At 49.1% G+C, this 13154-nt stretch overlaps 6 protein-coding genes across 6 annotated transcripts; 2 read left to right on the plus strand and 4 right to left on the minus strand.

The window, feature by feature from the left end:
• Nucleotides 1–273: 273 nt before the first annotated feature.
• N7481_000580 (tellurite-resistance/dicarboxylate transporter family protein) lies at nt 274–2056 on the minus strand (the record flags this gene model as incomplete). Its single annotated transcript, XM_057259799.1, has 4 exons — nt 274–628; nt 708–1118; nt 1244–1559; nt 1654–2056. 4 exons carry the CDS (start codon nt 2054–2056, stop codon nt 274–276), a joined length of 1485 nt encoding a protein of 494 aa, XP_057127631.1.
• Nucleotides 2057–3070: 1014 nt separating this feature from the next.
• N7481_000581 (uncharacterized protein) lies at nt 3071–3406 on the minus strand (the record flags this gene model as incomplete). The annotated part of the gene is made up of 1 exon (XM_057259800.1): nt 3071–3406. One exon carries the CDS (start codon nt 3404–3406, stop codon nt 3071–3073), a length of 336 nt encoding a protein of 111 aa, XP_057127632.1.
• A 1115-nt stretch (nt 3407–4521) lies between these two features.
• N7481_000582 (SDR family oxidoreductase) lies at nt 4522–5745 on the plus strand (the record flags this gene model as incomplete). Its single annotated transcript, XM_057259801.1, has 6 exons — nt 4522–4565; nt 4640–4864; nt 4932–4939; nt 5004–5155; nt 5215–5309; nt 5376–5745. The coding sequence occupies 6 exons, from the start codon at nt 4522–4524 to the stop codon at nt 5743–5745; spliced, it is 894 nt and encodes a 297-aa protein (XP_057127633.1).
• A 397-nt stretch (nt 5746–6142) lies between these two features.
• N7481_000583 (succinate--CoA ligase (GDP-forming) subunit beta) lies at nt 6143–7862 on the plus strand (the record flags this gene model as incomplete). Its single annotated transcript, XM_057259802.1, has 6 exons — nt 6143–6196; nt 6283–6363; nt 6461–6533; nt 6594–6693; nt 6766–7651; nt 7728–7862. 6 exons carry the CDS (start codon nt 6143–6145, stop codon nt 7860–7862), a joined length of 1329 nt encoding a protein of 442 aa, XP_057127634.1.
• Nucleotides 7863–8455: 593 nt separating this feature from the next.
• Nucleotides 8456–8869, minus strand: N7481_000584 (uncharacterized protein; the record flags this gene model as incomplete). The annotated part of the gene is made up of 1 exon (XM_057259803.1): nt 8456–8869. The coding sequence occupies one exon, from the start codon at nt 8867–8869 to the stop codon at nt 8456–8458; it is 414 nt and encodes a 137-aa protein (XP_057127635.1).
• Nucleotides 8870–9322: 453 nt separating this feature from the next.
• On the minus strand, nt 9323–10591 carry N7481_000585 (uncharacterized protein; the record flags this gene model as incomplete). The annotated part of the gene is made up of 1 exon (XM_057259804.1): nt 9323–10591. The coding sequence occupies one exon, from the start codon at nt 10589–10591 to the stop codon at nt 9323–9325; it is 1269 nt and encodes a 422-aa protein (XP_057127636.1).
• Nucleotides 10592–13154: the final 2563 nt, after the last annotated feature.

Raw genomic sequence — 13154 nt, forward strand, 5'->3', positions numbered from 1 at the left:
CTCAGCGTCGTCGCATGACAAAATGACAAGAACGACTCTTGAGTTCTAATAGCCAAAATCGCGAAATCTAGCTACGATGATCATTATCCATTATCTTCATTTAGATAGATTGAGCAACTAAGACGGAGGAGGAACGGCCAAGAATTGCCAGGCACTAATCGTGTCTACGTGCGACAGTTATGAATTTTCACTTAAATTTCCAAAAATTTGTTTTCTCAATAATTATTATTGGGGTACAAATCTCGTAAGAATCCTGATAGAATAACAGAAACGCTACGCTATCACTTCATCCTCTGAGGTCTCAGCGCCCGGCTTAATGATGTGGATTTCAAATCCACCCTCATCTCGATCCTCGCCTTTCTGCGGCCACAGAATCTGGTGGCAAATGATGGCCCGAATCATCATGTAACACACAAAGAAGTACATCAGTATTAGCGGGAATGTCGCCGCACATCCAATGATGTTAATAGCCTTACAGTCAAATGCCTTGCCAATGGCAAATGTAGCCGTGATCAGGGCAGTGTTGGGAAACACAAATGAGAACCAAGTCATCGAGAATAATATCCTCCCCGGCCCAATAGCAGACCAATGAGCAGCACTGGCAATGATAAAGAAGAAAATGGCCAGCCTAATCGAGAGAATTAGTACAACATACTCCATATATCGCCCCTGACGGGGTGTAGGGGTGTAGATAGAACCGAACTTACCCCCACAACCACAAAGAAGCAAAATCAACCACAACGCGCAAAATATCAGCAGCGAGAGGCCCATTCCCCATAAAATCAGCGGGAAACGAGCGTTTCGCCTCAGCGGCCATAGTGACGATCCCCGCGACCGTAAACCCACTCGGTCCGACAGAAACGAACATACCAGGTCGATTTTTCTCTTTCGGAAGCTTTTGCGTCATGAGTCGGTAGATGAAGGCTGAATATACCATCATCGAGACCAAGAATCCGACTCCCTGGATCGTGGTGCCTCCGACAATAACACGCAGCGAGCGCGCTTGGTCCAATTTAGCGCTTAAACAGCCGGCATGAGGTCCGATGATGAGCATTGGGTAGGCGGGAAATATCCAGATCGGGGTCATTTGGGCGATTGTGAAGGTTTGAGTTGACCATCTATGATTTTCCGCGGGTGATGAGATGGTAAGTAATTTATCCAGGTAAGTCGTGAAATTCATGTTGAAGGGAAGGGAACTTGAAGAAAAGAGCAATTTGTAAAAGAGCATTGGCAGGGGTCTTACAGAAGAAGGTATATACCAGCCGATGATATCACAGCGAGAGCGGCATCGAACCAAAATAATACGTTGACAGCCTCGAGTAACCACGGGCCTGCATTCTCGGGGCCATATTGAGATATATTGATCAATATTGTTCCAAAGGAGACGACCGACGCGGGCACGAATAATGACTCGGTTGGATGGAGGAAGGAGGCTTTGAATGTATATGGGTAGTGATAGAATCTCGCAATCAACAGTCCCCAAATGAAAAGGTATAAAGCGATATTAAACAAAAAGATAACAATGCCAATCGTATCAAGGCCGCGAAAACGGTAGGGAACTAGACAAAGCCACATCAGCATCAATACCTAGTTATCTCAAGGAAGAGCTTGAACTTGAATAAGCCCGGGCCAAGGATTGAGGTTAATATATACCCTGATATAGTACATTAGCTAGACCACCCGTGGCCATAGTGCTAGTGAAATACGCCCACGTAACATGGCGAATACGCTTCTTCCAACTTAACGTGGATGCGGAGGCGTCTGTGGTAGTCCGATGAAGATTGTAGTCATGGTCTCGATCTCGACAATTAGGTTTCGTCTTCTCCTTTTCTTTGTGGATGACGACTCTGTCCGTCGCCCGCGACGGCAATCTCTGGAGAACACTCTCCAACGCCGTGGAGTGCACTGCATGCGCTTGACTTGGAGAATTGGAATCGTCCATCACGCCAAGGATAGAGAGGGTCCGCTCCGCATCTTCAATTGTTGGAGTTCGGTAGCCGTCGTCGCCGGGGCTTCTCATGTGCCTGGGCACGTCAAGGTCGGAAGACATGGACATGATGTTGTCCTCGTCTCGTCTCGACTTGGCACCGTCTTATGGCTGGCGGGTCGGGTCGTGGATGGATGCAATGGGAGAGAGTAGGGCGTGGCGTGGCGTGGCGTGACGTCTTCAAGAAGCTCCAGAGCAACGAAGAGGAAAACCAAAACCCCCCCACTTCGAAAGATCGTCATTCGGCCTTTTTTCCCGGTATTTTTCTTTCCGCCATCCAATCCGTGGCGGTGGACCAGGGCCGGGATGCGTCTAATTCGGCGGTCTCCATTCAGTGATCCTGGTTTGTTCTCGGGTATCGGCACATTGCGGGGTCGTTAACGTTGGGTTCGCTGCAAATGACACCTAACGCTCCGTACAGGTTTGGCAATTTTCCGAACTTGACATGGGCTACGGATGAGCTTAGTGCACTACGGGTGCTTGATGTTGGCTCTTGGAAATTGAGGCGCGAAGGCTGGACCCGCACGAAGTGCTTGGGCGAATCCCCTTGCCATGATTGTCGAATTAAGCTTGAATGGGCCAAGACCTCGGGCCTGGGTTGACTAGCTTTCTAGGTTCTCTGATATTATCTATTTACAGACGTGCATACGCTATTCTTGTTTGGATTGGTGGTCCTTTTCTCTGGAATATTTTGCGCTTATATTTCGACGACAAAGTCTCCCACTTATCGTCCAAGCATAGATTTGCCAACAAAGTTTTGGCCAGACTGATTTCATAGCAGAATCGTGGGCAGCATCAGAGTATTCCACGACAGACGCGGGATTGACAGGAGGATCAACTGGTCTCTCGTCGTAGAAAACAGGCAACTTCTCGACAAGAATGAGATTTTCAGCGAGAGCAGATTCTCCGCGAACTTTCCAAGTATTCCACTTTCCACCCTCCATAATCTGGGTATGGTACAGAACAGACATTTCCGTCGGTCCCGTCAACAAAGATAGAGCTGTGATGGCAAAGTGTTAGTTCAAAACAGATACGCATTATTGCAGCTAAGGAGGAGATAAAAACAAACATACCCGCGAGATTTTAATCGAAAAAAATCGAACCGATGTGCTTAGGCGAGTTGGCAGCATCACTCGCTTCAAAGCACCCCTTGTTGTCCGCTGTCGTAACCCCCCCATAGACAGACTGGCAGTTGCTATCTTCGTAAACTGACACTTTCCTGTTATTGGGGGTCATAACTTTCAAGGAAAGGTATGTTGCTCCGGTGCCAAGGGACACACATCCTGATCCATCTCCGTCGTCTACAAGCGCGCTCATATCGTCAGCATCCTTGCAGCCGTGGGCGGTGTATGCATCGTAGCCCCAATCAGCCGCTGCTGCAGTGACGAGGGCGAGAAGGACTGGGATCTTGAAGTGCATAATGACGATTCTGGAGTAATATGTTGGGTCCGATGGAAGAGGAGGAGATGAGGCTAATGGGTAAGGGAAGGAATGAACTGGGTAGCGGGCGACTTGGCCAATTATTTATAAGAGACGATGTCTTATTGACCTGATTTTCATCGTCATAAATCCCTGGGAAATGTTACATGGTCCACAATATCTCGCCCCAGTTGCGGAAGATTGGGGCTTGGCGGGGGCCATTATTGCCCTACGCTAAGCATCTGAGTGGAAAATAGCGCTGGGTTATATTCTTTTGGGGCCAGGTCGGGCTGTACTGCTACATGTAGTTACCCAAGCCTTCAAGTTGGGGCCATAGTATGATCTTGGGGGCTGAAACGTATCTATGGATACGAGAGCGGCGACGGCTCAGACTAGATAGGGGCCAGCTCTATGGGCTGGAGAAGTTTGCTTATTATTTTCAAATTATATACTATTAGTAATATTAAATCAGAGTCCATGGCTTCTAGACACCCTCTATTCTTCCTAGTAGCATCAACAATATAAATTGATAAAGTGCCTAAGTGTAATCTCAGGCGGTGTTCTATTCCGATAAGTAAGGCCAAAGAAATTAACTAATCGTAATCTGTGTTTTAAGATGGAGACGGCCATTCCTTAGTAAATATCTAGGCATATTCTTTATGTCGGTTTAGGTCCTGTTTTTTATTAAGGTTATGGGCGTACAAGTAACTGTGTACAGTAACTATAGTAGGGTGGGGGGGTTGTTTCTCATTGGTCCTTTTTTGACGTGTACTCCAGCTTCATTCCAGACGCTTCAACCATTTTGTTTGCCTTATATTCCTTTCTTTCCTTGTTCTCATTTCAGAACCAATGCATTGCGCGTGTCTTCCAGTTTAATATACCAGGGGTATCGGATTTATCCCAAACAAGCAATAGGGTTTAGGGTTACACGCGCTCCTATGGCCAGCTCTTGTGAGTCGTGACGTGCCGAGGCATCTCGAGCTCCGCGATAAGCAACTGTCACCGGAGCCAGATCAACAAACACTCAACACCAATATTCCAACCAGTCCATCTTGAACAGATCTATCGACCGGAACCCAAGATTCATATATCCCTGCTCGAGTTCCATATTGACCATGCCAGGAGTCACGGATACCCGTAAATCCGTGCTAATCACGGGGTGAGCTAATCGCGACCAGTACTGGGGAAAGGGTAGTATCGAATACCATCGCTGACGATATTTTACATGACCAGATGCTCTCCCGGCGGCATTGGAAATTCCCTTGCGCGTGAATTCCATCGCCATGGGTTGCGTGTGCTGGCCACAGCCCGAGAGGCGACGACCATTGCCGATCTGGCCGAGCTCGGCATCGAGACCTTGAGCCTGGTGGTTGATGATGCGGAGAGTGTCAAGGCATGCTTCGCGGATGTCGAGACTAGACTGGGGGACAAGGGACTGAATTATTTGGTGAACAATGCGTACGTCTTCAACTGATTCTGCGCCAAGCCGGCATTCGTTGCATCATACTAATAAATATATTGCCAGTGGCCGGAGTACGTGATAACAGACCAGCACAACATCCTTGAACTGGCATTTAGTTACTCACTGTATCCATAGACTACACCGTTCCAGCTATGGAGGTCGAGATCCCAGAGGCTCGAAAGACATTCGAGACCAATCTCTTCGCAGTTATCACGATGTGCCAGACCTTTCTACCGCTGCTGATCAAGGCCAAGGGCACGATTGTCCAAATTGGATCGGTTGCTGGGGTAGGTTTCATGCTTCACGGAGTACTCTGTATTTGATTACAATCGGCTAACTGGTTTAGATCATCCCATATGTCTTCGGGTCCGTCTACAACGCGTCCAAGGCAGCACTGCACTCGTTCAGTGATACTCTCCGAGTCGAACTGGCTCCTTTCGGGTATGTGATTACCCTTTTACTCTGTCGCATTTAGATCCACTGCGCCAAACTAACCGTCATCAATAGTGTCAATGTCACTACAATCGTTACTGGCGGAGTGCAATCACGCATCGCCCGAACCCAGCGCACTCTCGTCCCGGGATCTATGTACACTCCCATTGAAGATGAGTATAATCGACGCGTGACCCATAGCCAGGACAATGCGATGCCAAATGAGACCTACGCGCGCAGTGTGGTTGCGCAAGTGCTGTACGGGTCTGCCCCATGGCGCTGGCTGTGGCCCTGGGCGCAGGGTCGCAAGACCTGGATCTGGGAGGGTCATCGCAGCTGGGTGATTTGGTTCCTCTCTGGCGGTTGGGCATGGGGTGGTCTGTTTGGGCGGATTATGACGAAGATGTTTAAGCTGTGGAAGATCAAGCCTCGGGCCGGTAACTAGGGGTACCCAAAGGGAGAGTACTATGTAATATAATGGTTCTTCAGGCTCACAAGAATATAAGAGGAATCAATTTCCTCTACAGATGAACACTGGCAGCTGTTAGCATCTGTAGTATAACCATCATCGATGCCATACTACTCGTATAGTATCTGTTATAAATGAATACCGATGCCAGTTCCGTGATATTCGCGTCTGCGCCCGAGGCAGTGGTTAGTCAGCCAGGAACGGACGCTGGTTGGCTGCAACACCCGGTTCTACCGCGAATCAATGTCATCCCGAGAAAAAGAAAGCTGTTCTCCCGATCCCGACTTCACTCTCTCCTCAAGGGCTCCTGGATACACTGCCCTCTTGATTTCTTTCTCTCCCACCCACCCTCTCCCCTCACACCCTTTTCATCATGTTCAAGCTTGCCCGCAGTCGTCCTGTCGCTGCGGCTTTCAGAGCCGCGACTGTGAGTTCCCAATGGTCCCCCGATGCCGTACTATCGGCCCGTATCCGCTTGTTCACTTTGACTGACTCGGTTTCAATCTGATATAGCAGTCCTCCTCTCGTCTGGCTCAGCAGCAGCAGCGTAACCTCTCCATCCACGAGTACCTGTCTGCGCGCCTCCTCAAGCAGGTATGTTGCGTCGCGTTGGATTCTGCAGTCGCGCATCATGCAGAGTCTTTTTTCTCCCAGATCAACACCGAGTCGGATCGCTGATAATCAACAATAGTATGGCATTGGTGTCCCCAAGGGTGAGGTCGCTCACTCCCCTGAGGAGGCAGAGGCTGTCGCTCGTTCCATCGGTATATCTTCCCTGCATTTATATCGCCCCCTTCTTTGCGCTCGGCACTAAACACAATTAGGTAACGACGATCTGGTTATCAAGGCTCAGGTTCTCGCCGGTGGTCGTGGTAAGGGTACCTTCGACAACGGCCTGAAGGGTGGTGTTCGCGTCATCTACTCGTGAGTGGGAAATTTACTCCCTGTTATGAAATGGAAACTGGATGGATTTATTAACCCCGGCTTTTTTTTTAGCCCTACCGAGGCCAAGATGTTCGCCGGCCAGATGATCGGCCAGAACCTCGTCACCAAGCAGACCGGCGCCGGTGGCCGCCCTTGCAACTCCGTCCTGATCTGCGAGCGCAAGTTTGCCCGTCGCGAGTTCTACCTCGCTATCCTCATGGACCGTGCCACCCAGTCCCCCGTCATCGTTGCCTCCTCCCAGGGTGGTATGGACATCGAGACCGTCGCCAAGGAGAACCCCGATGCCATCATCACCACCCCCATCGATATCCACAAGGGTGTTACCGACGACATCGCCCGCACCATCGCTACCGACCTCGGTTTCTCCGAGCAGTGCATCGAGGATGCCAAGACCACCATCCAGAACCTGTACAAGGTCTTCATGGAGCGTGATGCCACCCAGATCGAGATCAACCCCCTGTCCGAGACTTCCGACCACCAGGTCCTGGCCATGGACGCCAAGCTCGGCTTCGACGAGAACGCCGAGTTCCGCCAGAAGGAGGTCTTCTCGTGGCGCGATACCACCCAGGAGGATATGGATGAGGTCAAGGCCGCCGAGCACGGCCTGAACTTCATCAAGCTTGACGGTGACATTGGCTGCCTGGTCAACGGTGCTGGTCTCGCCATGGCCACTATGGACATCATCAAGCTGAACGGCGGTAGCCCCGCTAACTTCCTCGACGTCGGCGGTGGTGCTACTCCCGCTGCTATCAAGTCCGCCTTCGAGCTCATCACCAGCGACCCCAAGGTCTCTGCCGTCTTCGTCAACATCTTCGGTGGTATCGTTCGCTGCGACGCCATCGCCCAGGGTCTCATCAACGTTGTCCAGGATATGGGTCTGCGCACCCCCATCATTGCCCGTCTCCAGGGTACCAACATGGAGCAGGCTCACAAGCTGGTACGAAATCCCCTCCCCCCTTTCCTCCCTACTACCTTTTCACCCGGTGCAATAAGCTAATCCTTTTCACTCACAGATCAACGAGTCCGGCCTGAAGATCTTCTCCATCGAGGACCTCCAGACCGCCGCCGAGAAGTCCGTCCAGTTCTCCAAGGTCGTCAAGATGGCCCGTGACATCGACGTCGGCGTTGAGTTCACCCTTGGAATCTAAGAAGTTTCCTTCTGATATCTTTTGGAGGGGCATGCATAGGGCCTGCGGCCTGTCACGCTCACAGAAAACCGCATTCTAGAGAACTGTGATGCCGTCGTGCCCGTTCCTGTGTCATTTAATTTTCTTTTGTCACTGTATTCTTGAGTGTTTCTATGGATGAATATCATTTCCTAATAGGAAGGGGATGCGAGCTATACTTTTTGCCTTAAGTGTGTCCTAGGGTAGTAGTAGTCTTTTGTAGATTTGCGTAGATTTTATCTTACACACCTCGGGATATCCGGCAAAGATATTGTCGATGTCCTCTGCTTAAGAATGTGTTGTTTGCTATACATTGCATCCCCAGTGTCTACATGATCTTCGAATACTAGTAGTATCTACTATGTACTACTCATTGCCGTAATATTCTTGGTCTTGAATAGAAGACGCCCACTTGGGCATGCAAGGTATTAAATTGAGTGGAAATTTTGTAATCATGATAGAAAGGGAACACGATCAAGATCGATTGAAACCCTGGCCATGAATTCCATTTCCCATCAGTATGCAACTAGCTACATGTGAGCAGAAGAACGGCGTAGATGCCATTGAGATCCCTCCTACTCTTCGTCATCTTCATCGTCTTCGTCGTCGCCATCGTCTCCATCGTCTTTGTCATCTTCGTCATCCTCGTCGTCTCCCTCCGGCTCAGTCTCTATTTCTTCCCTGTCTATCGAATATTCATTTATCTCTGACTCGTCTTCGGCTGGCCCTGCGTCGTTGTCGCCACGCTCTTCGTCGTCATCTTCGCCTGGCTGTTTCCCGTCGATTTCCATCTTGATGTTTTCTGGATACAGGTGGCTGTCTGAGATAGGCCAGTTGACATAGAGGGGCATCCATCCACTGTTGAAGCTCCGTATGTACAAGACATAATCTGAGACGAAGACCATGAATATGCCATCGCCAAACATCTCTTTGTGACGATCCTCGCTCAGCTTCTTGTGCAGAGAGTAGTTGCGGATCAACGAATCCATCCTACCCATCCAGACGAATAATCTGGTGATATGATAAGCGCCGACGCTCCTTCACCGTGCCATCCAAGGTTGAGTAGATATTCCTTTGTGAATATTCCTTTCTTCACTCGAATCCTCTGTTTGAGGCAGCTCTTGGGATGGCTTATGCTGCACCCCGGATAATACTGACGGAGAAACCCCCGGAGAATAGGGGGAGATGTCAAGACCCGGTTCCAGTTTTTGGAGACGCCTCGTAGGCGTAGAATGTCAGTAGTATCAAGCTGCTTGATGATCATTATGGCAATCTCCATGGGGAGTATTGCGAGAGGGTCGCACTGAGGGGGGTTTGATTCCAGAGAACTCCATGATTGCTGAAACTTCTATTAGATAGAACATCAATCATCACATTATAGCTCAACTTACCTTGAGAGCCAGGGCCTTCCGAGAACACTGGAACCAGGTCAAATCGATGGCTCACTGCCTCGCTTTCCTTGGAAAAAGAGCGTTTGCAACTTGCCAATTTGAGGGGTCCCAGGCAAATATCTCATCAATGTCCATTGAAACAAAAGAGCCATTGTGGGGGTCCTTCTGCGCCACCTTCCACAAGTCTTCCAAGGAGACTTCATCAGCATGCCAACGGCGGGCAACGTAAAAATTGTGAATAAGCTGCTGAAGACGAACGCGTAGATAGCCTTGGTATCCGCTGGAGACTTGGCTTTCGTTCTCAGTGTCTGCCACCCAGTCTGGATCGACGGCCCAGATCCAGAAATTGTTCGCGAAATGGCCATCTAGAACAGAGGCTGCAGCATTGGTATCAACATATAGAAAAACATTCCGCAGAGTTCCTACTGTGAGACCCTCTGGCATATAATCAATATTCCCCGCTTCCAGATCGTCTCTCAGGTCCGGAATTTCCTTTTTAGGAGGGAATGATCGGAGATAGTTGAAATGCTTTCGTAATTCCCTTAGAATTACAGGAAAGCTTCCGTCTTCACTTAGGGTAGGCGTTCCAGAAGGCCAATCTAATTCCTCAACCACATATCTCGATTGGACTGTGCTACTGGACCCGATCGAGATAAAAGCCCAATGCATTGAACCCGACGTCTTTAGACCATAGGACTCCCAACGATCAGGATTCTTTGCCTTGCAATAGGGGTTCTCGAACATTGCATAGCCCCATGGCTTTTTACACTCATCCTCTTGCCATAGTTGACGTAGCCATGGCTGCCCATGTTGCAGCATTTTCTCCAATTCCTCTTGTTCTTCTTGTTCCATGGCTTCTTCCATTGCTTGAAATTGTCGCTCTTGCGCATCAGACGCATTTTCGAATGCCTTGGCTTCACATTGCTCATAGAGATGGTTTTGGAATTTTTGCAGGCGTTGTAAGGTTTCTGTGCGGTGCGAATCGGTCAATGTATCTAGAGCATTTTCGAATGCGAGTTGTTCGCCGAAGGTAAGCGATTTCCAGTAGCGTTTGAGTAACAAATCAATTTCAGGATCACTTAGATCTCTAGGAGACTCAACCGCCTTCTTTAAGAAATCCTGCTTATTCGAGATTGTGGGAGCAATGGCAGTGATGTTTGCCAGTTGGGTTGGAAGATCAGGAAAGTCGAGAAGCCTAGCGCGATCCTCCGCGCTGATAGCCGAGGGGTTGTTTTCAAATTCTTGAAAGATCGCGAGTAAGCCATCGGCATCGTCCAGATTCCGAGTGACGCGAACGTAAGCAGAAAATAAACATTCCATGATCGTGTAGCGGTTCGAGAGAAGGTTGGGTCTCGGAATAGGTGATATGAATCGTGTTTATTTACTGAGTGGGGGCGGTTTCAGACTGCAGGTTTCGCTGCTGGGCGACACCAGAGTAAGACTGACAGTAAAGGGCCGGTGGGATGGAGATTTCGATACTGGAAGCAACATGAACAAGATTTGATCAGTGACGACGGATGGTAACTAACGCAAAGGCCGCGAAGATATACGTCGTCGGCGGGTTCTCGACGATCGTGGTTCAAAAAGTAACGTAATCAAACTACGGCATGAAACATGCAGGAATCTACTCTACAGAACTGGCATTCGACCATATGTTCTTATATAGATAAGGAGATATCCTGTTTGACACGACGGATCGCGATATCTTCAAGGCCAACGAAAAGGAGTCACTTGGCCGATACCCGATAACTATAGGCACCTGGGGTGGCGGTACAACGTCAGTCACTAGTAGCTAGTATTAGTAGCCGTGGTCGAAATTGATGCCTCTCTTTCTCGGCCTGCTACATTAGGGATTGCTACTAAATGGTATCATGTCTTCACTAAAAGCTCTTGGGTTGATAATGATAAATGATAAATGATCAGAGCACATGACTAGCAACGCTTCTTAGGAACATCAGCGAAAACCTCCCTTTTTATCGATATGCTTCTGTTCACGAGCAGATAATCCCGGGTGATTGGACAAGCAATCACTAAGGGAATGAAGCTCAGGTAATTGAAAGCAGGTGTATTCGCTGGTCTGGATAGTCCATGCATGGCAAGTCCTGCTTGATGACCAGGATCAGTTAGCATTCATGTTAGGGGATCCGAAATTGAATCCATAACAGGTCTTCTCTCTGTGATTTAGAGAAGGTGGAGGGGTGGATATGGAGATTGAGATTGAGAGTGAGAGGTAGAGGAGAGGGAGAAGAATGAGATGTGGGAACTTGAGGATGAGGAAATGGAGAGGAAGGAGGGAAGGAAAGAGCTGACCCGTCTCAACTCAACTCAACCTCAACCTCAACTGCGAAGGCAACAAAGGCAACAAACACACTTTTGGAGTGTTTACATCATCTCCCTGGCCTTTACCTTTCAATCCCCTGGACATTTAGAAACATTGTGACTTTCCATCTTCTACCTTCGACCTTCTCACATCTCGCGAGTCATCCATCTCCAACCTTGGAAGCTGCCGTTCCTCTGCGCTTGGGATCCCACTCTGGTTCCATACCTACAGGCTTTCCTGGCACAATACCAGGCCCGATTCACCAAGGATCACCAAAATATGTGAGTCGAGCCGTCTTTTTTTTTTTTTATGTGCTCTAATCACTGACAAAAAAAAGGTCTTGAGAGCTTTTGACCTAGCTCAACCGCATGGATGTTCGAACTGTGATGGCGTTCTGCAATATCAAAACCACTCATTTTGACATCCTGTTGAGATCTTCATCTACACTTCATTCTCTGGACTACCCATCATCTCGACACTTGGTTAACCCCCCGCCTCCCACCCTCTGGCCTTGATTTCCTCTCCGTGCTTCGATCTCGCTTCGCTTCGCCCTGGATTCAGACCCAGAGGGGTTCCTGACCTGGCCCAATATCAGGCCATACTTGCCAACGCACACAAAAACTGGTCAGTCGAGCTATGTTTCTGTGTTTTCACAATTTATTTAATGACCAGAGACAGATACAAGGAGCTCCACGGCCCCCGGCCCGATATCCTGGGAAACCTTCCAATCGAGATCGTGGTCACCAAAAAGGTCTACCTGCGGGATGATCCCCGCCTGCAAATAGTTTCTCGACGGTGGCAAACACTTCTATCGTCATATACAGCTTAGCATGCGGTTGTCAAGCCCTATTTCCTCGACGACCCTATCGTCAAACCGGCGGAATACCTCAAGCACAGAATCCGGGCAGTAGCATGGCGACCCATACCGCCCTTAGGAATTGTTCAAACAGTCAACATCACAAAGAGAGACACAACGGCCTTTTCCATTGACTAGATATCCTTCGTTGGAAGATCTGACTTCGCGGACGCCAAGATCTTCTAAGCTGGCGGGCAGTGATTCGTTTGCCACGAGAAGATTTTTGAAACGCGAAATCGGTCTTTTCCCTTTCGGGCCTCTGATTCGGTTCTGAAGAACACAACTCATCACTTGACGGTGATTATCGCGGCTTGTATCGATCCTCATCTCGATGCCAGAGATTCTTCTCTCTATGCGAGATGATGTACGATCATATCCATGACACCCGTCAGATGGAAGCCGATGACTTCTATCGAAAACTCGTCATCCACGAGGCGCTCACCGGCCGAACCGATCAAATGAAGTTCATCGGATCTAAACCATACCAAAGACAAAAACTTTTCCTGCGACATGATGACTTTATCAGGCCATAGCCTCTCGCTGCGTGATACCTCCCGGCCGACCCCGGTATTGTCTATTGTTCAGACATTCTAATACCACCTCTGAGACAGGTTTACAAAGACAATACCTCGGTGATAATGCATGCCACTAAGTCAGATCCTGATCTCGCTCGCAACTATGAGATCCATCGAAGGGTATTGCAAGGG

The sequence above is a fragment of the Penicillium waksmanii genome (genome assembly GCF_028829765.1).
Source record: "Penicillium waksmanii strain IBT 27052 chromosome Unknown utg000001l:1.0-4852451.0:1.0-4856178.0, whole genome shotgun sequence".
In the NCBI taxonomy this organism is placed as follows: Eukaryota; Fungi; Ascomycota; class Eurotiomycetes; order Eurotiales; family Aspergillaceae; genus Penicillium; species Penicillium waksmanii.